Raw genomic sequence first — 26,473 nt, 5'->3', positions numbered from 1 at the left:
GAGCGGCAGCGTCGAGGAATGCCTGGTGCTGCTGAACCAAGAGCCCGGCAGGGAGTCCTGGGAGCAATATCTCACTCCTTTTCCCTTTACAGCATGAGGGATGAGTCTAATGGAGCGTTAGTTTGAACGAAACATGCTCTGCCTCGGTTCACGCTGCATGCACTCGTACAGCGAGGTCCAGAGTGCGCTCACCTAGGGAGATTAAACCTGTTTTTTTTTCTCTCTCTCTCTCTCTCTTGAGTTTCCTCGACAAATAAAGATATGAAGAAGGAAGAAGAGTTTAAATGTACACTCTTTAACAAAGACAAAATAAAAAAACAGTCATTTAGGTCTCTGCCCCGCAGCAGTGTGATGGGGAGGATGATGAATATTAAGCCTGTCTTCCTCAGTGTGCAAATGCAGCTATGCATTCACTTCTTAAGTCATTTATCTTTCCCTTCTCCTCTGCTATCCTCACCCTGTCTCCCAACATATGGTGGAAGAGCCACACATACACATACACTTAAACACCATGGCAAAAACTCACTGAGAAGCTACGGAGTCGGCTGTGACTCTTTCACACAACTTCAACCAGCACATGATCATGATCATAAAAAGTCAAGACAAGTCACTTTCATACCCATCATTTACAGTCTAAGAGGAAAAAAACAGCTTCAAAAAATCTTTTAACTTTTGGCTTGTCAGTTTGCAGAAGGAAAAACTATTTCATCTATAAAAAAGTGAAAGGACAGTGAGCCTGTCCTGAAATGAAGTGGTGTGTGTGCCTTTGGGGATACCTTTTTAACTCTGCTTTATTTTTAAATACATGTTTGTTAAAATAATTTGATGAAGGACTTTTGTTGTAACTCATGTTCGTTAAGTCAAAGACAGACAAAAATGTAAACACATCAGGAAAGGCCGATCATGTCAGGCTCTATGTAAGAAGAGCCTGAGGGCTTCTTTCCATCGTGCTCTTCTATCACAGTGCACGATGGCAAATACAGAAAGGTGTCAGCCCAGAGTGATGGCAGACTAACACAAAATAAATGAACAACAAAAACAAAAAGAAACAAAACACTGTTTAGATCTACAGATTATTTAGCAGCAGTTTTTTGAGATCAGATTTAAAAACTCCTCATCTGGGATTGTCTCAAGGGAGAGACGGGTAGCTTGTTTTTACTTTGATGTGGCTGTATTTAAAAAAGTCTTTTTTTCCTAAACAAGTTTTATATCTCATGGGAATAAAATGCGGGCAGAGGCTGTCAGCGTTACTCTGCTATTGTTGCTGGTTGTTACAGCTCTGCTTTTTCTGTTTGTTTTCTCTACAGCACAAAGCGAGAGTAGAAGCCATAATGTGCGACCTGGCCTCTCTCCGCAGTGTCAGGGAGTTTGCTGAGTCTTTCAAGGCCAGGACACTGTAAGTATAAAACCAAGATGTCATCGTAGTGGACTTCCTGTTCCTTTTTTTTTTTTTTTTTTTTTTTTTTGACATTTTCAACATTCTTTAAACATCCTAAAAGTTAGAAAGTAAGGATGATAAGTCAAAGCATTATAACCTTTGTATTTGTTTGGACGTTAAAGACCCACACAGACGGAAGAGTCTCATTTCTAAAGAGACCACAGTAGAACAGATCATAACGTCCAGAGTAAGAAGCAGAAACTCCATAAAGACATGAATAAGTCGAGAAGACAAAACCGACTCCAAACCACTGTATTCATCACGACCCCCTCCTGCAAACGGCACACCCTGAGGACGTCCAAATGGTGACTGATGGACACCATATGGATGAGGCTTCAGGACCACGTTTGTGTATGCGTGTCCATTTTGTTTGACATTGGTCAAACAGAGCGGCAGACTTTATGGGACTCATTTTGTGACCGTCAGCTTTTACGGCATGTGTCTTTGGTCCCGTGTTCGGTCGCACAGTTGCTATTTTGGGGTCATGTATTCTGTCATCTATACTGCTCATCCACCCCCAGGTCCCTAGGTGGTAGAAGTGTGTGTGTGTGTGTGTGTGTGTTGGTGTCAGGGGAGCCCCTTGGGGAGAGGCAGGGCAGTCATTGCCCGTAGCAGCCCTGGGGCAGGGTATGGCCATCCAGGACGCGTGTCCTGGGTCACAGCCAGACCTCCCGGTGGCTTTTCTCGCTCCGTATCTCTCCTATAGTTTCCTCCTATCTCTTGCAAGTGACCCTCCCATCCTCAGTCAAGTGTGCCTGCCTCTCTTTAACTCTTTTGTCCCAAGAATTCCTCTCCGACTTTGTGTTTGTTTGCATGCTCCCTGTTTTGTTTATCTCGTCTCAGTTTCTCGCTCTCATGTCGTCTTTCAGTCTTTCTCCGTCGCTCGCTCTCCCTCTCGCTACCTAAGTATTTTGGCAAGGTTGTATTTCTTCATTAGCTGTGCTGTTTGAGGTGGGGGGGTGTAGTGGGGGGAGTCCCAGGGGACGTCAGAGTACATTAATTCTCATCAGAAGGCGAACAGAGCAGAGTGGAGGCTGGGAGCTGTGAGCTGTGAATGGCACTGGGCAGCTGTCTGAGTCTACCACCGCTCTATTACTGCACGTATGTCTTCAGGCATAACACACACATATGTGCATACATGTAGGGGAGACACACACGCACGGTTTTGTAAACACACAGAGACAAACAGACACGCACTCCTGTACACACACACACACTGGCACAGTAATGCTCCTGCAGCGTGTCATTGACAGGTGAAATGTAATCAGAGTCTTTTTCTTTTCCTTCTCTCGTTTCTCACTCCCTTGCTTTTAAGTGCTTTAGTCAGTGGCTTTCACGCTGCTTTGTGTTCCATTGACCCCGATTCTGTTTTAATTGCCTGTCCTTTGAAATGAAATTACCTGAATATTGATATTGTTGAATGCTGTGCAATTTCATCGGGATGTAAATGATGGAGGACGGCGCTGACAGAATGCCGCTGACACAATTTCTGCTGCACAGCCCGTAATTAACACATGCAGTTTGTTTTCCACCTGTGATTTTTTTTTTTTTTTTTTTTTACTGCCTTTCTCCTGTTTTTACTTCAATAATATTTTGTCTAATAGCTGTCAATGTAAAGATATGCACAAGCAAGGCAGTGTGTGTGTGTGTGTGTGTGTGTGTGTGTGTGTGTGTGTGTGTGTGTGTGTGTGTGTGTGTGTGTGTGTGTGTGTGTGTGTGTGTGTGTGTGTGTGTGTGTGTGTGTGTGTGTGTGTGTGTGTGTGTGTGTGTGTGTGTGTGTGTGTGTGTGTGTGTGTGGGGGGGGGTAAAACACTTTACATTTACAAATGCAGATTCTGTCATTATGGTGAAGTTATGAAAAAGCTGATTAATGTCCAAGTGTTCATTATTCTGAGGAGTTTTATTTTAATTAGCTGATGTGAAAAAAGAGCGGTTGTAAAGTCATGATCAACAGCTCTGTTGACAAATGCAGCTCCTTGCGGGGTTCTCAACTTGATTAGTCGAGTAGAGGAAGAAAGTGTGACAAACACTAACACACCAGTCCTTTAACTTTGCAAACCGACACCAGAATCTGTTCTGCTACGGACTGTTCGGTCCTGAGGGAACATTTTTTATCGGTACCTTTTAAATATGTGCTTCAGTTAGCAGAAGAGCAGTCGGGTCAGTTCCACTGGTTTCACCTTCCAGAACCTTCCTGGCCTGAAATTACACAACCAGCACAAAATGTCACTCAGGTATTTTGGCGTCACTTTTTGTGAAACCGAAGGAGATGTGTTGTCCTTAATAATATACAATGAATGGTTGAAATATGAACTCCTCTGTACTTTACGTACACATATCCACATGTTTGTTGCCAGTTACCAGTTTTCATGTTGCCAATAAAGTGCAGTGTTAATGACAGGTAGTCCAACCCAGCTCACACAGGCAATCTTTTCCTGCTGCCCCCATTATCATGGAGGTCAGGGGTCATCCCCAGGGGGGTTATTTAAAGTAAATATATAAACCGATGTGTCCCTGTTTGGTAGTTAACACCCTCGTTTGACCAGCGCTGAGATTGCACGGTGCTCACAGTGTTGTGTGAGGTCTTAATGTGGAGAGAGGGACTGTGCTACACGGCAATAGGCCTATTAAAGACATTCATTAGACCTGCGCTTATGAGAGAGGGACTAACTGGTGGGCAGTTGGATTAACAGACCTTTTACATTACAAGCAGACTCACCAGAGGCCCATCGTAGCAGCGTGGGGGAAATCGTTCGACTGGCCAGAGCAAAGTTGTTTATTAGAGTTTTTTAACACAAAATTGTGTTACACTATGAGTGACACACTTGGGTTTTTTTTTCTGTCTGCCTGTTACGGGTAGAAAGAGCCAGTGAAACCAAATCTTAAGAGGTGTAGCTGTAACTTAGATCAGTTCCTACATAGACGCAGAAAGGTTCAGAGGTCGGTGCAGGCGATCAGGACTGGACTGTTAATTGTGCAGCTCCGAGCCAGTTTAGCTTTGACTATGAAAATGTTCCTTTAATTCACACTCACATGGAAACAATGAGCCAAAACACAAGCAGCATGTCTCATCTGCTAAAGGAGCAGAACCTGTTTGTTCCACCTCCGTCATGTTGTTTTCATGTGTAGGTCAAAAAAGTTATTCATCTACACATGCCATTAAGTTAGACTACCTTCCTTTGACTGTATCCTGGGCAATATTTAAATATCTCCCTGCTACTGTGTGCTTTGTTGGTAATGTGCTGAGGTCGGCATTCTTTAGGTTGACTTGTGACTAGGTTTGTGCTCTTTAATGAACCTTGTGTGTTCGGAGGCCTGAAGGTGATCGTACAGTACACTCCTATGTAATAGCATGGGATGGCTCATTATAGCAAGGCATAACAATTCACACATTAATTTTCCAGCATCCAGTTTTTAATTAATCCAGTAGGCAGTCTTAAACACAGGGTACACAAATTGCCTTCGGCCTCATAATTAATTCTAATGGAAGAAATTAAAAATTGGTGGGGTGTGTTTGGATTGTTCGGCTGTGTTACTGTGGTTTCGAGCTCGCTGGAGCGACGCTGTCACCGACAAGGATCTCTCACCGCCCTGACCAATCCAGCAATCCCAGCAATCCCTGCTCAGCGGCACATGAGCAGGGTGTGTTGCTCACTCGCCCGCATGAAGTGTGCAAGAAGGGAAATGCTTTGCATGTCTGTCTTTTTTTTTTTTTTCTCAATGTTGTGAGTGTGACAGAGTTGCCTCTTTGAGCGGATATTTTGGTGGGTTTGGTTACTCAGTGTAGTTACACACAGCCGGTATCAACAGCCATTATTTCTAGCACCCTTGTGTGTTCAAAGAGCTCTTGGATTCTAGCCAGGCGTATTCGATGTCCACAGTACCTGTTGAGCCATGGGGGGGGGGGGGTGCTTCACTGGAAACGTCTGTATCATATCAGCATTACTGAAGCTGTGTCTCTCTTCAGACCTCTAAAGTCGACCTCGCTCTGGAATCAGACACCCTGTTTCCTTTGTCTGCCTTTGCTTCTCAACACATCCTGTTTTCCACTACTTTTCTCTGTCTCTGGTTTCATCTTTTTCAGCCCAATTTAGTAGTCAAACCCCCTTTTTTCATGCAGCTCTTTGTTTTGTTTTGTTTTTTGTTTTTTTTAATACTTTTACTGAATCCACAATAAAGGATGTTTCACTTCTGCCTTCACAGGCCTCTTCACGTTCTGGTGTGTAATGCAGCCGTGTGCACTCAGCCCTGGGCCCTGACAGAGGATGGCCTGGAGTCCACCTTCCAGATCTGTCATCTCGGTCACTTCCTGCTCGTACAGAGCCTGCAGGACGTGCTGCGTCGATCGGCTCCTGCGCGTGTGGTGGTGGTATCATCAGAGTCCCACAGGTAAAGGTGGACTCATTTATAATCATTGGCTTCTTTAATGGTGCTTTTTTACATCTGTGGCAAACATGTAGCATGTAGTGAACCCCTGTAACACACTGAAGCAATATAGGCCTTCAGAAATCATTAAACCTACAACAAATACCCAAGAGACGGTACAAAACCCAAAGTACAGAACAAGTATGATCAATAAAAACAAGCCACATATTCTCCTGGTTGCTTTTTAGCTCCAATCAGTGTCATTCTTTTCTTTTGAATAAAGTTTGTGTATTTAGTTCAGAAAATATATCCTAGAATTATTTCACTTCTCCAACATTCACATTTCAAAACCAAATGCCCCTTTAATTTAATCATTGTAGAGTATATTGTGTATATGTGGCTTGCATTGTTGGGTGTATTTCTTACATTTCGTTGTTCACATACATTCCTCTTCTTCTTCATAGCTCTAACTGCCATTCATGTTCACCCAGTATTCCCAACGTTCACAGTTAGTTCATATTTAAGTCCTGTTGAAAAAAGTTTAAACTCCCCTTTTTCTCATTCAACAACTACTAAGCTCCACTCATGCGGCGACAGCTGCTGCTCCATCGGTTGGTTTTCATCACAAACTGATAGGTCAGACATGATGCATATAGCCAAACTCGACAGCCTCACTCACTGAACCTAATTTTCCTCCCCACATGCTGTCACTATGAATTAAATGTATCATCAACATGATGGATGGACTGCTCTGCTAAAATTTACTTTGATCAAGTATCTGCTCCTTTCTGTCATACCCCCTGACTCAGCCCCTCGTCACCCCTCTTCCTCCTTCTGACATTGTTTTCCAACTCAGCCCTTTTTGTTAAGCAACCGCGCTCCATACGCTTCTGTTTCTCCTGACATACAGGAGACAGACATGATGTCTTGCAGTGATCTGTGAGCCCGAGCCTTGAGTCATGTGTCTCAGAGTCAGTGATTATGTGATTGTGTGTGTGTGTGTGTGTGTGTGTGTGTGACATTGATCCTGGCTTCAGTCAGTCAAACGGCAAAGCAGAGTGATTGATTTGAGCTCGGCAGAGTGACCTGAGACAAGGAGAACATACGCAGAGTTATTCTAGCAGATCAAGCTGCAGCGCTATTACACGGGCCCTCGTGTGAGTTATGTTATTATCGCTGCCATACATGGAAGGACAGGAGGGGAATGCATGACACTCAGATTCATTTGGGGTCAAACTACGATTAAATGCTGTGGGGAAAGTACGAGGAATAGAACCAGCATGTCACAAAGGGAGTATTGACCGCATGTGATTGATGCACGACTCGCCTATACAGTAAAAGCTGAGAGTTCATGCAAGTTTGAAATGGTTTCAAAAAAGGTCAGGTTGCTATTGGAATGAGGAAAATGTGTTTGATTTATACAAGGGGGGTTCACTTCTTGATACTTACCTATGTAAATGAGGTAAGAAAAAAAGGTGCAAAATTAGAACTGTCAGTTAATCACGATCAATCAAGGTCTGACATGAATGCATCAATTTAATTCAATTACTTGCATCTTACCTGTCAGGATAAAATAAACAATGATATGATACGCTTTTGGACACATGAAGCTGACTCCACAGTGAAAGTAAAAAAAGGAAGCACACTACCTTTCCACATGTAAATACAAAAGCATAAAAAGTATTTCCTGTTTCTTGCCCAGCAGCTCCCTCTCTCCTTCCTCTGCCTCCCTGACATACACACTCACCTTCCCCTCTCTCCTCTACAACCAACACTGGCTTTAACCCCTTCAAAGAGGGCTTCGCGGGACCAGAGAGAGTCAGTTACACACTGACACAGACCAGGGGAAGGGGAAGAAGATAGAAATAGACAATATCTAATATTGCATCTTCCATTTTGTCCACCTCATTCCAAAACCTATATTACATCTCTTGAAGTCGCTCCCTTTTTTGTTTGTGTCATTTTCACTTTCCGCTGATTTCCCATTTATTCACTTAGCCTCCTCTCAAAGCACCGTGTGACCCCTGACCCTGCTGCATATTGTATCCCCTAAGCCCCTTGTCCGCTGGTATAGCATTGACCTGTAAGGGACAGGGGTGGAAGAGATGGACACCCGGCTAATGGTTAGGCACTTTATCAGTGTCCAGCACAGGGGCTTACTGTGCATTCAGCCTGGTACCGTACAGGTTCACTTTTTTCCCTGGGATGTATCACATCTACTGTAGTCAAACAAGGGCCGTTATTGTCAATGATTAAAAAAAAAACATCTGATACATCTGCAGCAGTTCTGACCTTGACCAAAATCTCTGGATTAAAAAAAAAAAATATTGAACTTTAGACTTAAATGGGATCAAAAGAAAACTACGACAGAAAAAAAATCCAAACAGCACCAAGGTAAGCATACCAGTTTTAAGACTGGGGGGACGTACATTTCTACATCACAGAGCGTAGATATATTTAACATAGAACACATAGAACAGGGAAGACACAATATAGACAGGGCCATTAAATACAATACTCAGGAAAGAGCCTCAAAGCTTCACAGAAGTCTTTATTTTGAATAATGGGTGAAAGGCTGAAGATGGACCCTTCCTCTGTACGAACTTCACAATCCTTGCCCAGCTTTTAATTGTGTTTATCACAATTATAATATTTTAAAACTTGGATGGAAGCAGGGATGATTAATTTGCGACCAGGCTGAGGAAAGACAGAGAAAGGCCGAGCCAGGAATCAATATGGGTCTCCTGCCTGGAGTCTGGGAAATGCCTCAGCCACTCTGACACGGTACGCCAGTGACATGCCCAGTTGTTAAATGTAAAGTTCGGCATTGAAAGGCAGCTCCTCTTTTTTGGCAGCTGCAGTGTTTTAAGATTAAAACCTGTTTTTTTTCCACATGCCAAATCATTTTGAAATAGCTTTGTAAAAGAAAACACATGATCCTTAGCGGGAGCATTTGCATTGGATATAGGATCCTCAGAAGTATAAAGTAGATTTAATTAAACTGACCCTGCCCAACCCTGACAGAGTGAGGTCACACAACCTGACTAGATCTCTTTAATTTCAGATGTATAGTAGGAGAAGAATTCACCTTATATGAGTTGTTTTAAGACACTCTATTGCAAAGCTTCAGATGTGTCGTCATTTATCTGTGACCACATGAACTGCCAAAGGAAACAATAGTCAAAAAAAGGGTGGCAATTGAAGGTTCGTAAATAGAAAGACATCATCCGTGTGGAGAGCCAGTTAGTGAACAGTTCCACCAAGATTCATACCAGAGATATCTTTAGCATCCCTTCTGGCATTTGCTAGTGATTGGAGAGAATAACGGTTCATAGCAGTCAGCCAAGGCTGAGCAGAAGTTAAACCATTTTCAACTTCAGTGCAGCACTCTGTGACGTCACCTCCGTGACATCCAATGGGAGGGTTGATCAGATCACCACAAACAGTCTCCTATTGAAAGGTCCTTAAGGTGTCTACAACCAGAAACAAATCTGAATGCGCAGTGATACACGGTGTCCAATGACTGTAAAGATTTGGACAAGGCACCCACATCAGCAATTTACAATCCACTCTGATCAGACGCATCAATCCATTGGAAGAGCAGCATTCTGATGGTGTTTTCTTTTTCATATTAAGATATCGGTCTCTGATGCCCCTCTCAAAAGGCTCAGTTCACATTTTGGTGAGTGGCTGCATAACTATTTGAGACATTTTCTTATAGAATTCCGGGCAGAACCCAACAACTTGCCACCTGCTAAGAATTTAATTGTGTCTGAGACACCTTTGGATGAGAGAGTCAGCACAATACAGTCTCAAAATCTGGAATGGTCACTTGCACTATCATGACATTCTGGATAATTTTGGTTGAAACACTTACTAATATTATTTGTGTTTAACTCCCATATCATCTTTCAAATTTGAATGATAAGAGTCAAAGAGTCGGAGTCAAATCGACAATGCTTAGCTCAGAAACAGCAGTTTCTGCTTTATTAGAGAAAATATGATCAGTGGCTGAATGGGCTGCACCTTGCTTCAGCTGTACTGATCTAGAAAGACAGTGTTTAAATTTCGTCTCCAATTCTGGGATGTGAGCTCGAGCTGAAGTCTAAGCACTTCCTGTCTGTCTGCTGAGGTGAATGAAAGAGCTACTCGCCTTTATTGATTTATATATATATATATATATATATATATATACACACACACGCACGCACGCACGCACACGCACGCACACACACACACACACATGTATATCACTGCAGTCTCCCAAAGTGTAGAAGCTGAGACTTCGGGGTGTCATTAGTGGGAAAAAAAAGAAAATTAATTATTCCTCCTTAAGAGTTAGAAAGGTGGGAGGTAAGGGTTGTACTGCTGGTGCTCTCTGTATTTTATTTGTTTGAAAGAAAAACCCCCTACATTAGGTGCTCAGGCGATTGATTTATAAACCTCGACATACTAAAGTAGTTATGAAGTTGCAGCACATGAAATGAAAAGCCTGCAGATGTTGTAATTTAGCCAAGCAAGGATGTTGCGGAAGGCGACAGTATACAAGAGGTAGCGAGCTTGTAAAATCACAACAAGGAAACCAGGTGACATTTTGATTGGTTGTTTTCTAATGACTGGATTAATATGTGGGATGTGTTCCATCAGTTTGGAGCCTTACTTTCTTCCCCCCTCTCCTACACACCTAAACAAACACGCAGGGAGTGTCACTTTTGTGCGACTGCGTAAGAACACAACGAGTAGTGTAATGTTTAAGGGGCCTTGTCAAACATCTGGAGTTTAACAGCGCTGTCGCAGGCTATTAAAGAACATCATGTCATGTCTTTGATTTGTATGCAGCCAGCGATCCCACATCTGCCCATGGAAAACCAATACACACAAAAGCACAGACTCACACACTCTTACGACTCTTTATCTGGACTTTATTTCAGGTTCACAGACCTCTTAGACTCATGTGGCAAAGTGGACTTGGCCCTGCTGTCCCCTCCGAAGAAGGAGTACTGGTCCATGCTGGCGTACAACAGAGCCAAACTCTGTAACATCCTCTTCAGTAATGAGCTCCACCGTCGTCTCTCACCTCACGGGGTCACATGCAATGCGGTGCATCCTGGGAACATGATGTACACCTCCATTCACCGAAGCTGGTGGCTGATGACCTTCCTCTTCACACTCGCTCGACCTTTCACCAAGTCTATGGTAAGAGAGAGACACGTTTATAATACTTCCACTATAGTTTGAAACTGCAAAAACTGGCATCCAAAAAACCCCTCTTACTGCTTTTTATTTGACCAGAGAGGATGTTTGATTAGTTACCTGGATAGACAGTCAGAGAATTCACCACGCTGTATTCATGTCAAGTTCAGACTCTGAGCTGTTCCTGTCTTTGCCTATATATTTGTCTTGGAAACGTTCCTGGGAAAGAGGAGAGGAAAAGGATGGAGAGGAGTTGACCTGCTGAGTGCTGATGGTTCAGCAAGAGAGTCTGGATTTCACAGATAGAAAGATATTTGGTGCTTTGTTTTCCCTCTTCCTCCTGTCACTGTTTATTTAACTCTGAGAGCCAGTTCCCCTTATTCTCTCACAAGGTTAGGCGATATTCCAGATCCAGTTTACTGCGACTCTTGGGTAAATGCACTGCAAAAACCTCAAGTCTCCACTCGTAGGCACCAGATAACAAGCTCTGTCAAATATGTTTTTACTACACACCCTATTTCCAATCAGAAGAACCTAATAGCAAATATTTTAAAAATGCTTATTTTAAGTTCAGAGTCACATTAGCAGTCTTGCAGTAGAGAAGCTGTCCTCATAGAGATGCTTTGATAAATGACCTGAACCTGCAGGATTTACCCTTTTAAAAACTTCAAATTAACTTAACATTAAACCAGGACTGCATACGTCATGCACGAGTTAGCATAACTCTTTGTAGCTTTTTGGTGCCCACAGTCCCTGGTAGAGTTTCTCTTGACACGCTGGTCCTAGCTCAGTGGCTTGAGACGGTGATTCCCATCTTCTGGAGTGAGACACGTTTAAGGTGGTTCAGGAAAATAAAGCCGTATCGTTCATGTTCTGTGGCTCAGCAATTCAAGAGCACTTACTCTAAAACAAAATGTTTTCATCGCAAACTCAGTTAAAGGGAGCGTCATTTATCCATTCAGAACTTCAATTGAATGAAATCACCAATGCATACACAACTAATAAACACAGAAAACAAACACAGAGTGCACCACACGTGAGGCTTGAAACAGCTACATACGTTTGCCAAAACATATGTAATTGAATGACTTGTAGGGTCAAGAGCACAGATAGGTCAGACATTATTGGAAGTTTTTAATATGTTTTAAAGTGGCGTGCTTCATCTTGATCAGCACATGCAGCCTGAAGGTAAGTGGATGTATTGCATGCATATTTTATGTGAGGTAAAAGAAGCTTTTTCTTTTTTTTTTTTAGCAGCTGGTCTATATTTAAGGAAGTTGTCCAGTGAGACAGACAGAAGCCAAGGGAGGGACATCCTTGGTGACTGCCGGCTCTGTTTTTGGTTTGTTCCTCTGTTCCTCAGGTCGTAGAGGGCAGTGATTGTTTTTATGCATATACAACAGATTGCCACAAGAAGAGCCAGAGATGTGCAGTGATGCTCACATGGACATTGTTTGAGAAACCTCTTGAGAGGAGGTAATTGGGAGTAACAGCCTGTTTTTTTGTGTGTTTTTTTTGTCAGTCATTGTCTGTAATGAACACCATGTTTCTGTACAGCCATAGTAAGAGGTGTCGCTGTCTGGTATTCGGCATAAAGCAAAGATTGATGATCAACTTTAACAGCAGAGTTTGAACAATCTGATTGCAACAGCACGTCTTGCTCAAACTGCTCTGGGCAGAGAAGTACTGTCAGCTGGTGAAAGGAGCACTTTGACTAGATCCAATGGATAGTTTATTTTTAGGGACACTGGGAAAGGGTGCATGCTCCATAGTACTGTACAGCTCAACCTCCTCAGTAAAGAAAGAAAAGTTTGAAAAACTTTAAGTGTGATTATGAACAGTGGACCATGTGTGTACTGGTACTGTAAAAGCATCCATTGAAGATGACCCATACATTTAACTTCCTTTTGATCAATCTAAGTCCTGGGACTTTTGTCTTGTGTGGTGCTTCGTGGGGTTACATGCATGTTTGGATATGGAGAGAGTTTTGGTAATGCAAGACCACATCTGTTTTGACCTGTGTTTGTCATTTATGTTGATTAGGCTGTGAATTTGAACAAATGACCAAAAAAAGAATAAATTTGTAAGAGATGAGCTGCCGAAGTTAGCAAAGGGTTTTCCATTTCCATTTGTTGCAAATTTTCTTCCTGCAGATCTGTATTTGTTGAGTGAGGATGCACCTGCACGGGGCTTACAATAAACGGCTGTATGACGGACTGTTCATAGCGCATGTATGTGCTTATGAGGTGATATAAGGTGCCCGAGGTTAACGTCCTCCCACACTTAAGATAAGAACGATAAAATCCAGCGCAATGATTTATCGTAGTCTGTCCCCCTGCTCTTCTCCCTCTACCCTTTAGGCTCCATAGTCTGCTAATCTATGCGTTAGTTTGACTATTACATCTTTCCATTAGCTGTTCTTCATACTTTATCAATTTAGTGTTTGCACTGAAGGGAAGATGTGATGTGTTGAAAGGCAGCGTGGTGGAGATTTTAGTGAAGCGTCATTCTGATCCATCATGCTTGACAGACTGGATGCCTCAGGCTGTCATTTGTCTCTTCTACCTCTGACAGAGGATGAGAGATGAGAGGAAGTGCTCCTCAGCACCTTTCACTAAATGCCAAGCTGAACATTTCCTCAATTTGACTGTCTGTCACACAACGCCCCCCCCCCCCCTCCCTTTTTACCTTCTGCATGATTTTTTCTTTGCTCTATGCCATCACTTCCTGTCTTGTTTATATCTGCTCTGTGTCAATTTGAAGTGGACCAATATTTTGTTGAACATGCTTTTTAATCGCATCATTTTGAAGTGCACTGGAGTTTTTGTTTTGGATGTGATCACTCCGATGCATTTAGAGGCTTCATTTCAGGAGCTTTTTTTTTTTTTTTTAACACATTCTTAATTAAATGTGGTGTAGATGTTAGTAAATATTACAGGACAAAGGTGGAGCTAGTAATTAAATCCTGCTGCTGCTGACACAGCGATTAGCTTAAACCCATGTCTGATAAAGGCCACACACAGACTCATAGATACTGAGGCACAGCCCTAAGCTGAGCGTTTGCTCTTATTTAAATCTGGGCTTGATAAGGCCCCCGAAAGTGTATCCTCTTAAAATCCCACTCCTCACTCAGTCTGCCCCCACATTAAGGGCTTAATAAAACAGTGATATTATTTCAGTTATTGGTTGCAGGGATATGAAGATGGTATCGCTTTAATTGCTTGCGTACGCTAGCGGGATCCGTGGAGATTGTTCAGGGATGCAAACACAAGCAGAATGTTGACTCCAAAAAAACAATCACAAAGCCCCCTGTGTGTGTTCCTGCACAAATAACCAGCCTCTCATTTAAAACACAGGTTTGATTTATAGGAGCACAGGTGGAGTGATATACAGTTGTGCTTCACAATGAGGCACACACAAACACTGACACACACACACACGCACACGCATGTATTCACAATATAGAGACTGCTGGAACACCTGGAGCTACATGTGGTCCTAAATCTTTAATTTAATTGTTGTAGTAAAGGCGAGGAAATGTCATGTGAGGCCATAAGCTCTGTACTCGGTCATCCAATCACATTTCACGATTTTCTCCCTCATTAATTGCGCTCCATGCTCTCTTATTTTTATCAGCGGTTAACTCTCACCACTCACATTTATCTTATCTTTTATTTCGCCTGCACATTACCCAAATATTTTGACTTGTGCATTCTTTGTGTTGCGGGTTCTACTTAAGGCAAAGAAACTTCTCCATTAGCAGGGAGCACAGCCCACTCTGCTATTGATGTACAGAGCTGATTCCAATTTTTGCTGAGTTGAGAAAGGCATCTATAAAGAGCCATGACATTTTAATCAGCCAAACTATCTCTCACTAACATCACGTTCCCCTCCCCTCGCCTTGATCTACTTATCAGAGATTGTGCGACCAGGCCTGTGACTCCTGTTTCTTTAATTCGGCGTGTTCAGAGTGGGAGTGTTTTCCTGTGTCCTTTGCTGTGCTATCAGTGTTGGATGATCTGATCTCGCCTAAAGTGGTGTATAGATGTGTGCAGAGGCTAAGAGGAGCGCGACAGAGGCATGAAGCAGTGGTTATCACAGTTCTGTTTAATGCTCAAAATGTAAATGACACAGATTGTTGGTTGATTTCACTGATGTAGGATAAAGGATTTCAGGCCTTTGACAGGCATATAAATGCAGTAAAAGTTGTTGGACAGTAAACTTAAACAGCACTGAGTGAATTACTGTGACTGCTGCAGTTATTACTTGTGCTGTAACCTTTGTAAAGTTGTTAACGTCCTGTAACATTGACCCTGTGACATTTTGTTGACTGACTGATTGCTCCCTCAAGATCAGTGTACCCTCAGGCTCTGAGCAGCTGTGCTCCGCTTATACTCATCTAATCTATACCTTAACTATAGGCGCAGACAGTGCTGAGCTGAATGGAGATCAGTGTGTACCTCATCATCCACTATAATGGATAGAAAGAGGGGGAGGTGTTGTGGGCATGGGCCTAAGAGGCTCTGCTGTTCCAATCAGACAACTCGGTTCCCCCAGGGTCTGGTTCCATCAGCGTTCCCGCCTAGTCCCATGCTTCTTAGCGTTTTAGCATGATTATTTTACCCAGGATCCTGCCTCGGGCACCAGGCCACCTTTTTACATATGCACAGGCTGAACTTTTGACCAGGCACCAGCAGTCAGGGCCGGAGTAGAGAAATGGCTGCTTGGTTTCTCCTCTGCTGAGCCTTACTCACTGTGACCACACGCTCTCTTCTCCTGCAACTCCGGGCTTAACCCCAGAAACGGGTTCATCAGCATTACCAAGAAACAATACAGTGAGGTCGGTGCTGCATGTGAGCACTGGTTGCACTTTTACCGGACTGTTCTTAGTCAGTTTTTCTTCTGCAGCCAGACATGAGGTCAGGTACTTGATCTGCTATCTGGTGTTGCTCACAGACGCAGTGGCTCTGCTGTATAGCCAGGCTACCTGTCTGTGTGTGTGTGTGTGTGTGTGTGTGTGTCTGTGTGTGTGTGCTCCAGTGTTGTGAGCGATGCTCAACCATGTGGAAAAAAAGAGGAGCAGAGGTCCCAATCTACCCGCTCGCCCCCCTCCTGCTCCTCTGTGGGGTTAGATGAGCTGTAGGCCCTTGTAATAGAGTCCTCTTGGATGATTAGGAGCTGCACAGGAGGGGGTCAGCTCCAGCCTGACTGGAGACACTGTGTAAGGTTCTCCTCAGTGTTGAAGACAGAATATTACACATTACGCTAACTCTCGTGAGGGTCAAAAAAACTCGCCTCAGAGAGGACGCCTCAGATGATGCTCGGGGTTCCTTTGAAAGGCCGTGTTTTAGATGATTTTCGAGGGGAAGTTGATACAATAAACGTGATATTCCTGCCTGACATTCCCCACTGTGCTGCTGCACCACATCGAAGTGAGAGAGGGGACGATAGAGAGACATTGAGGAGGAGAGACAGGCACAGAGAGAGTAAGATGTGTTGGTGTGGGGATGGATAAAAGCACACAATCCCATTTGGCTGTATTGACATGTGTGTTCCTGCCCAATCCTGTTACTGGGATTATTGTCCACGGAGATACCATTTCATTAAAGAAAAACACAAAACACACACACACACACACACACACACACACACACACACACACACCGAGTAAGTGAACGGAGATGGCCTGAGGCCTGGTTATGTGCTCCATTGCACAGGGAAACTGTGTAAATGGTTTATTGTGGATGAGTTGATGTGATGGAGACCGTGTCTGGATCAATAAAGAACCAATCAAATGCTGACAGTTCGCTACTGTATGCAGTCAGTCATTCACCCCTCGTGCCCGAGTACAGTTACACAACATGAGTGTGAAGGAGGCATGAACAATATCTGTGTCCTGAGCAGAAGTAAGTCGAAGGAAAGGTCCTTTTTTTCCCCCCCACATGTGTTTTGTAGCCTTTCGTCGTGCTTCTTAAACGTTGACTTTTTTTGTGGATATTTTTGCTTTCCAAAAAGGTTTCTTCTCAGCGTCTGTTTTGCCTCCGCCTCTTCATATCCCCTTTGATAGACGGTGACTGTTTTCTTTGTGAAGAAACGTCTCTTTCTGCCGAAACCACGTTTCTCCGTGCTGCTCCAGACACCTCAGGGAGGCCATTAGGATATCAGCACAGCCTGAGTCTGAGTTGGGCTCGGCTAAATTACCCCAGAGCCACAGGTCAGAGCCAGCTAGACCCCGATCGCCAAGGGACTCTGTCTCTAATAGAAGGGATCAGAACAGGCCAAAGAGGCAGAAACTGACCCGGCCAGAGAGACATCCTCACTCATTTACCTTCAACTCCTCCTCCACCTCGCCCACACTCGCACTGCGTCTCTGTTTCACCCTCAGCACCAGTGAGCTGTTCTCCGGTGACCCTCAGAGAGGAGAGAGATGTTACCTCTCACCCTTTCCTCACTCATCTGCTCTCAAAGCTCTCCTGCCACTGACCCTACAAACTCACAATCACACACACACACACACACACACACACACACACACACAGATCGTTCCCTCCCCTCTTTTGTTGTGACATGGAGCTGATGGACTATTTTTCAAATTGATTTCAAAAATGTACATAAGCAGCCGATCCCCTAGCCCAGATTACCTATTGATTTTTAATATGAAAAGCTCATTATATAAGCAGGAACTGCAACACAAAAAGCTAGCCAACCTTTGCATAAATCCTTTAATTGAATTTCCAGAGCCCGTGGTTCTACATTTTTTAATTAAATCCATTTCTTTTTTTAAGGGTTGCTGTGTAATTTGCATGCTGTGAAGTGGGTGCTGTCCCAGATAAAGTGCCATTGATCCTTATTAAGGCTCACCTCTGGGCTCGCTGAAAACCAACCGCAGAAATTAAATGTGCTCATGGTGCATACACTTATTGCCCGCATGATAGGATTAGAGGGAGAGAGAGAGAGGCAGAGGGAGAGGGAGGGAGATAGAGATGGAGAGAGAAGGAGTGATGGGGTAAGAGGTGGGGAGAGAAGGGGGGGGTATTATTAATAGTTGTTCATATTAATGTAATATTTCACCTTTCCTCCTCTGGGGTGAGATTGTGAGGAGCTTGTTTATAAATGCAGCTTGCACTTTGTATTATCAGGGTTTCTATTCAAACACAAGGTGATCTGTTTGTCTGTTGTGGGTTTCTGTGAATTCTCCGTTTGAAGGAATGCAACTGTTTTACTTTTAGGAAACCTTGACTTCTGCAAATGTTGTTCCAAATGATGAAAAAAAGCTCCTGAGTATATGATCCTGTTTAAACGGTGTCAATGTTCATGTCTGTCATTAGTCTTCAGGAGGATTTTTAGCAGATTATAGTCTGAACGGCCCTGGAATCATTTATTTACATTGCATTCTTCTTCATTTTCTAAGTGTGCGTGTATCTTTTTTTTCTTTCTTGTATGCGTGTGTAAGCAGTGATTTTTTTCTTACCTCTGTGCTTGCAGGTAAAGCAGGTCTCTTCTTCATGCTCTTCCTGTGTGGCTGTATGCAGACGGCGGAGTAAATCAATAGGGATTAACCTTTGACCGCAGCCACATACTTATAGCCCGCTCCTCGCTGCTCACACATCTCTCATCAGTTTCACTTAAACACTGCACCTCACTCAATAAGGCACCGCACGCTCATTCATTTCAAAGATGGAGAGACCCCTATCAAAGACTTCTCTCACACAACTGCACACACACAGGCACACGCTCATGCACATACATGGTCACATACACGTTTGTAGACACAACCCACAGAGTAAAAAAAATAAGTGAAACAGTCAGAAAGCATAAATAAAGATGACACAGCATCACCTTCAGATTTTAAAACAACAAACCCACATATTCCATGGTTGTCGTTGTCAAGAGTATAAACATGATTAACACAATTAGTGAACAATATTTGAAAAAGGAAAAAGACATGTAAGTACCTCTACTACAAATTATTATTAGATTATTATTTTGACCCTTAAAGCTAGTCCTCGACCAAAACAAACACTCCTTATTTTGAACCATCATTAAATTCAACCATTGATGACACTGAATCAGCGAATAATAAGAAAACTGCCCGATACTTGTAATTGACAATTTGACCACTTGTGCTTGAAAATACTTTTTTAAAACAAATGTATTATCATGAACATTTTTAGTGATATGTTCTGTATGAATCATCCAATAGGTGACTGATGTATGTTTCACCTCTAAATAAGATGAGAAAAAAAATCAAACAATGAAAATAAAATAAGAAAACAACAAGAGGCAGTAAAGTCCATCTCATGTTTTTAAACAATGAGATGGACAGCAATCGATTCTAGTTTGACCGGGTAGTTTGACATTGCTCTGTGAACTCTTCTGAGTGTTTACTAGAGATTGTCTCGTTCTTCAAGCCGAAAAACACACAAAAAAACATGACATGAAGAATGTGTATTTTATTTCGGACATTTTTCATGACAATATCAGAACAATAATTAATCTAATTCACGCACACACACTTCCATCCTATCTTTTTCTCTCTTCCTCTAAAATTGACATCTGCTGACTGATTGGCCTGATGTCTTTCTATCCTCTGTGTACATGTCCATGTGAATGTCCATGTGTGAAGCGCACACACATACATGTTTGTGTCTCCGTGTGTGTGTGTGTGTGTGTATGTATGTGTTGAGTGGTGCAGTGTCAGCATCATGTGCAGCAAGTATTGACCCAGGTCTGTCCTCTGCTCTGACTGGCTCTTGTCCTAAACTTGTCAGCCCTCCGTCTCTCTCTCTCTCTCTCTCGCGCTCTCTCGCGCTCTCTCGCGCTCTCTCTCGCTCTCTCTCGCTCTCGCGCTCTCTCTCTCTCTCTCCCTATCCCTCTCTCTCTCTCTCTCTCTCTCTCTCTCTCTCTCTCTCTCTCTCTCTCCCCCTCTCCCTCTCCCTCTCTCTCTCTTGCTGTACTTTCTTATCTCTTTCTCTTTGTGGATCTCCTCTCAGTCGATCTCATCGCGAGTTGATCAGCATTTCTCCATCTGTAATTTTCCATTTTTACTGAATAATATTTTGAAAAGAATCTTCGTTTCTTAGGTCCATCTGGCTTTCTACTTTGTTTTACATTGGTTAGAGTTGGATTTGTTATTTCTATTTGAACCTTGCCCTTCATTGCACACTGCATTAGAAGACATCTGTGGAAGAGGGGTTCGGAGCTGTGAGTGACCTCAGTAATGGGCAGACCAGTAGCTGTGAGCTTAAGCAATGCTTTTAGTCCACAAACAGGTTCACATAATGCTCATGGCTGAGTGGTAGTGGAAGGTCAAATCATACACCGATGTGGGTGCCTTTTCCTCCTGGCACAACCTTGATTATGAAAAATGTGTCTCTACTTCCTCTGATTGCATGGACACACTATGAGTCATGTCCCGTTTTGTATCTTTTTAAATCTCTCAAGTGCACTCCATTTCTTTCTCTAGCTTTCTCGTTCACTCTCCTCTTGTGAGTCCATCTCGCTGAGGTGTGTGGGGGCTGCAAACAAAAGCCTTTGATTTCCCTCATTTCATTTCATAATCCAATCAATCAGACCAAAACAGCTTGCTTCCTTTTCTGTCCTCCCCTAACCAACCGAGCATACATATTTACACACACAAGCATACATTGAGCCTCCTAAATGCATGTGATGCAGCTCTTTGCAGCAGTGGGGACCCCCCCTGGGGTTAGACCACTCTATGTGTTATTGATTGCATCGCTGTTGCATGTTGTGCTCAATCATGTGTTCCATGCGTCTAACGTTGTCCTCTCCCACCTGGCCCATTAGATTAGACTAATGCATTCAACCATTGATTTGTCATTACACTCAGACCTGATCAACCAATCGCCTGCCTGCTCTGACTCTACTTGACCTGTGAACTCATGGCACTCGTGTCATCTTGCCATCTCTAACATGTTAAACATGCACACACACAGACTGCTCAAAGCTCTGTCTGATGATGTTGGGGTTATAGAAGGTGCAGCTGCACCTGTATGATATTCAATACTGATAGCATTCCCACACAGTTCCTAATCACATGCAACAGAGAGCTATGGATTTGATCATGGAGCATGAAACTGTTGAACTTGTCATTGATCTTGATAGTTACCATGAATGAGTTTGTTGATTGGCTCGCATGAGAGCTCTATGTAAGTCAGATTGAAACCTTGAGGTATGAAATGTTTTCAACTCTTTTCTTTTCTTTCTCAGCCTGCTCCTCCCTGGTAACATAAAGCTGTGGCATTGACATTAAGAACTTGTGTTTTCTAATTAACACTTCATTTCAGAAGGAAATCTTTTGAATTTCCAACCTCTACTACTTAAAATGTTATAATTTTTTTCATCTTTTCAAACAGTCCCATGTGCTCTCAATGAAACATCTGTGCTGTGCTTTGGACCAAATATAACATGAATCAAGCAGCAGAGGAGGTTTGTGACCCTGTAGAGCCCAGCTCTTTCAGAACGCTCCGTTTTGGTGTGTGTCTCTTTAAATTCAGTGACTCACTGAGTTTTCCCGATAGACACAACTTCTCTGTAGAGACAATAAAAATGGCGAACTGCGCAAAAGTTTTGCTCTGGGGTGGTGTCCATTGGTGGAGATACGAGGGGGGAGGAGGGTATTTTTTTATTTATTTTTTTTACAAGAATCCAACTTGTGATGTCACAATCTCCATTTCAAATTTGAAACTGAGCCTTTTTCTCTGTGTGGTAAGACTTAAGCACACCTCAAACAAATGACTGGATGGATTTATTTTAAATGTTGCAGGTCAATAGACGCTCAGGTTACCTGAATAAACGTTAAAAAAACACTGTAAATGTGGATTTTTCATTTTATGTCCTCTTTAAAGAAATACAGTAAGCTATAGTTAAATGTCCACAGATCAAGATTTGCGGACTAAGAATAAAAATGAATATAAAATGAGTTATCAGGACACAGTAGATGAGTAATTGAGGGCTTTAGATGTTGTTGTTTTTTGCCTTTATTGGATAGGACAGGTGAAGCGAGACAGGTAATGTTGGGAGGAGAGAGAGAGGGGTGACACACAGGGAAAGGGCCAAGGTTGGATTCAAACCAACGGCTGCTGGGACGAGGAGTTTAGCCTCCAACATGAAGCATGAAACTTAAGAACTTGAACTTAAGATTAGCCTGAAAGCTTCGTCAAAATGCTGTTTGTATTTTTTTTTTAAATTACAGCACGTCATATCTAACAAAGCATTAGAACATTCAGTATTTGATACTTTCGATTTTTGCAAATGACTTTTTTATGCATTAAAAAAGGGATTTTTTTTTCTTTTTTTACAACCGTTTATTTCTACAGCCTTAATATAAAGCGTTACCCAGTTTCTTTTCGGTAAAACGACTCAAACGATTCCTTCTCCACCTCCTCCCCTCTCCTGTATGAGCAGACCTCGCTCTCCAGATGTGCTCTCAGTAAACTCAAACAAGAAATAATCTCTCTCTCTCTGCCAGCTGACCGTCCAATGTCGAAACTCTCACCTTGACAGTTGTGCTTTAAAAAATAATGAATTCAACTTCATAGCTCTTTTCCATGTCTAACCAAGCTGTCTTCGGGACACAGAAAAAAAAGAGGCTTGTTTCAAGTTAGTTCCATTGATGTATGTGTGTCTCAGTTTTTGTGTGTGGTAGTGTGTATGTATAGCACAGATCTGAGTGATTGGGGAAAGATCACCTCTTTGGATATGAGCTGGCTACTCCGTGGCTCTGCATTAAATTTGTATTGAATAGGAAATTAATGATTGGATAATTCCATTGATGTTTCTGGTATTGAACATACAAACAAAATGTTCTTTTGAAGCATTGTGTGAGTGTTGCACCCTGGGGGAAGGGAGCAATCCCCGTTGTGCTTAAGAAAGAATAAGTCCATGTTAAGTCCATAGCGTATTGGAAAAGAGAGCGGATGGATCGATGGCTGACTTGCTGCTTGAGACACACTTTAATTGTATTATTTTCTTTCAGATTTCTGCACTGCCACATCCATCTCCACGCAGCAATGACAGATTTGATGTGTATTGCCGACACTGTCAGGAAGACGGATTTGAATTTATTGAACAGTTTCAAAAAGGAATTTGTTCTGCTCTTATCAGGAAACTCACACAGACCATAGGAGACTGTAGTTATAGTGTCAGGTTTGACAAAGGACCTTCTTTTTTTTTTTTTTTTTTTTTTAAATTTCAGTTTCTTTTACATGTTCTCTGATGCCGTCTTGTGTACGTTAAATCAATGCTATACCACTTCTGCTCAGAAGTCCTCAGATTCAAACACTTACAACTTTCTCAAAGTGGAGACGGACCGTTTCTTTGACTGAGAGTCGGATTGGGAGCAGATCAAAGAGACGAGAGACGGCCAGACTCTGAGTAGAGAAAACTTGTTTAATTAAAAAGAAGCGATGAAGTGGGGATAGAAGGGTGTTCTTTGATGAGTGTTCTTGATGCTCTGTATACGTTATGCAGATTTTACTCTTGATTTTTGTTTAAGGGGTTCCAGCAGAGGGGTGGGACAGGAGGAGGTGATGCAGACGCAGGGAAGGAGAGAAGGAAGTATTGAGCCTGATGAAGTTTCTGATGATCCCACCTCCTCTGGCACAGGGAAGAATTACTGAATGCCATTTGGGTCAGTGCTCTTTATGGAACTACATTTATGAAATACATCTCTCCCCTTCTCTTTCCTCCTCTCTTTCTGTCCCTGTATCTCTCCCTTTCTCCCTCGCTCTCCTCTAATTGGAGATGCAGTAAAGGTGTGTGGGGTCAGTGGTTCTTCAAGGTGAGGCCGCGTGTGTGGCTCACTCTAATGTTCCCTTCCAGACACGCGTGCAAACCTGCCGCTTCAATCTCACATTCTCGGCCTTGCTCACTAAAACCACAGGCCCCTTAAACCGTGCACAACGCTCGTCGATTTCGTGACAAGTTTCCGACGGTAAAATACGGCTCCGTCACATCGTAGCCTCCGTGCTTCTTGCCTTCCTTTCACAACTCTGCTCGGTGTCTTTGTGCAAGCCTGTAAAGCCAGAGGGCACACTGTGGGTGCATCAGAGACAGAGCTCTGCCAACACAACCAGCGGGAGAGGCCCTGCAGAGGATGCCAGGGCCGAGAGAGAGAGAGAGAGAGAGAGAGAGAGAGAGAGACAGAAGGAATAAGGGTTGTGAAAGTGGAAGGAGAAGAGTTTGGAGTGTGTTGATGGATAGACGAGGAAGATCAAAGAAACTAAACAAAACAAAACAAAACAAAAAGAATGGCCTTAACCATCATTTTTCCTACTTTATTAGTGGCAAGGCAAGTCTATTTATATAGCACATTTTAACAACAATGCAAAGTGCTTCACACAAGACATCAAAAGCATCATGACAGAGGTAAGAAAAGAAACATAGAAAATTTAGAAATCACTGAAATTATTAAAACTTAAAATATCTTCAAGAAGAAATAATTCAAACAAATTTAATTGAAGTAAGAATATAAAAAGGCTTAAAAGTTACAGTGCAGAGTGAAGGCTTAAAATTCTTATTAAAATAGTTTAGTTAAAAGCAGCTGTGAACAGGTGAGTCTTTAACCTGGATTTAAAAGAGCGGAGAGATTGAGCTGGCCTGCAGTTTTCTGGGAGTTTGTTCCAGATATACGGAGCATAGAAGCTGAAGGCTGTTTCGTTCTGACTCTTGTGACAGACAGCAGACCTGTACCAGACGACCTGAGAGGTGTGGACGGTTCTGACTGATGTTTTAGGTAGACCTGTAAAGACACTGTTACAGTAATCAAGACGACTGAAGATAAAAGCATGGACAAGTTTTTCCAGGTCCTGCTGGGACAGAAGACCTCTAATCCTTGATATGTTCTTTAGGTGATAGTCGGCTGATTTTGTAATTGTCTTGATGTGGCTTTCAGTAAAGCTCCAGAGTCACAAGTTCACAGTGAAGTACAGTCTCTTTGTCTGAGGAAAGCACTTATTCAGTACCATATGAAGCCAGTAGGGGTCATTGTAGTTCAACTGACTGAGCAGAGTGAGCTGATAGACGAATGTAGAAGCTCTGAGATGGACAGCAGCGGTTCATTTGCTCTCGAGTTTAAACTTTTTTTTTTTATCACAGGCCTTCTTAATTCATGAAATAAAGATTATTGAAACATGAACATTATCTCTTACAAATGTAACTATCTTTTTTTCCCATCCTGGTGAACTTCTTTGGTAAAAGTCAAGAGACATTTAAAGCAGTCGACCTGTGCAGGAGGCCTCAAGTCTTTTTGGTCGGCTCGTAAACTTGAAGGTTTCTGGTGGCACGGAGCTAAGAGGCTCTTTTGATAGACTCAAACGTACACGTTTAGTTAAAATGTGCTACGTGAGGAAGATCAGGTTTACAAAATACACCACCCTCAGCTTCACCTGCCACTTGAGCCGAAATGTTTCAGCACTTGCGATGGTAATTTAATGTTCAGGGTGGTGAAGGCTTTGCAGAGGCTTTGCTTCGAGGGTTTGTTTGAGACGCCATTGTTAAGGAAATAACTACACCGTCTGTTCTCTTCCAAAGGCTTCCTCTTTCACAGGGGCAAACTCTCCGTGTGTTTGTGCTTGACAAAATTGAACACCTCTCTGTTGGAACTTTCCAAAAAATGTTTTCGGACATTCCCTCGACACAAAAAAAAGAGAAACACATTTCTTCTTGTATTTTTATTTTTTATGAAAAAAAGACTTTGGAAGTATAATGTACAATTTGTATATTGTTAAATCTCAACTCTGTACTCATTTCAAGTCTTTCTTCTCCACTGTTAATTTGTGTACACAAATTAAGCATGCCACCGCTGCCATTGACCTCCAGTAGATGAATATTAGATGAAGCAGCAGCCAATATGTGAATAGCTGAGTTCAAGACGGCAACGATTTTAATGGCAGCGAGCAGCCATTAACAGTATATCTGAAAATAGACAGAGGATTTTCCATAGATCATTAATGACGGGAAATCTATCCCTCTTTCCCTCCCTCCATCCCTCTGCATATATATCTTCTGTCCTTTCCTTTTATTTTTCTACCTACCATGTATTTCACCCATGTCATTTTTTTTTTTTGGCCGAAATACATATTATAGCTTCTGGTTCCCACACAGGCTCCAACCAGAGCAGGAGGCCTTTCAGGGCTCACTATTAACATGCGCCAGATATTTGAATAGAGCCCACTAATGTCTGTTTAGTATATAATCCACGTCCCCTCCTCCCATATTCCTTGTTATTCTAGTTTAGTGCTGTAATCAAGCAGGGCTTGCCAATAAAGTTTATTGTACGGAGCTAAGTGTCAATATCACACACACACCCAGGGCAGAGAGGTCCCTTTAATTAGAATAGGAGAGCGGAGTGTGTGTGTGTGTGTGTGTGTGTGTGTGTGTGTGTGCATGCATACCTTTTATGTGTGTTTGTGCATGTGTTTATATGTATGTTTGGATTGGAATTTAAATGCAGAG

The 26,473-nt window shown here is 42.6% G+C and overlaps 1 protein-coding gene across 1 annotated transcript in view; it reads left to right on the top strand.

Moving 5' to 3' along the window:
- Window positions 1-26,473, top strand: part of wwox (WW domain containing oxidoreductase) — a 123,315-nt gene that overhangs the window by 39,631 nt on the left and 57,211 nt on the right. Inside the window, exons 6-8 of the mRNA XM_079346208.1 lie at window positions 1,308-1,396; window positions 5,642-5,827; window positions 10,735-10,999. Coding sequence (XP_079202334.1) covers window positions 1,308-1,396; window positions 5,642-5,827; window positions 10,735-10,999 — 540 coding nt within the window. The remainder of the gene's footprint in view (window positions 1-1,307; window positions 1,397-5,641; window positions 5,828-10,734; window positions 11,000-26,473) is intronic.

This window comes from Symphodus melops, assembly GCF_947650265.1.
Source record: "Symphodus melops genome assembly, chromosome: 6".
NCBI lineage: Eukaryota > Metazoa > Chordata > Actinopteri > Labriformes > Labridae > Symphodus > Symphodus melops.
The sequence above is the reverse complement of the archived record's forward strand: the minus strand, read 5'-3'. Positions and strand labels throughout refer to the sequence as shown.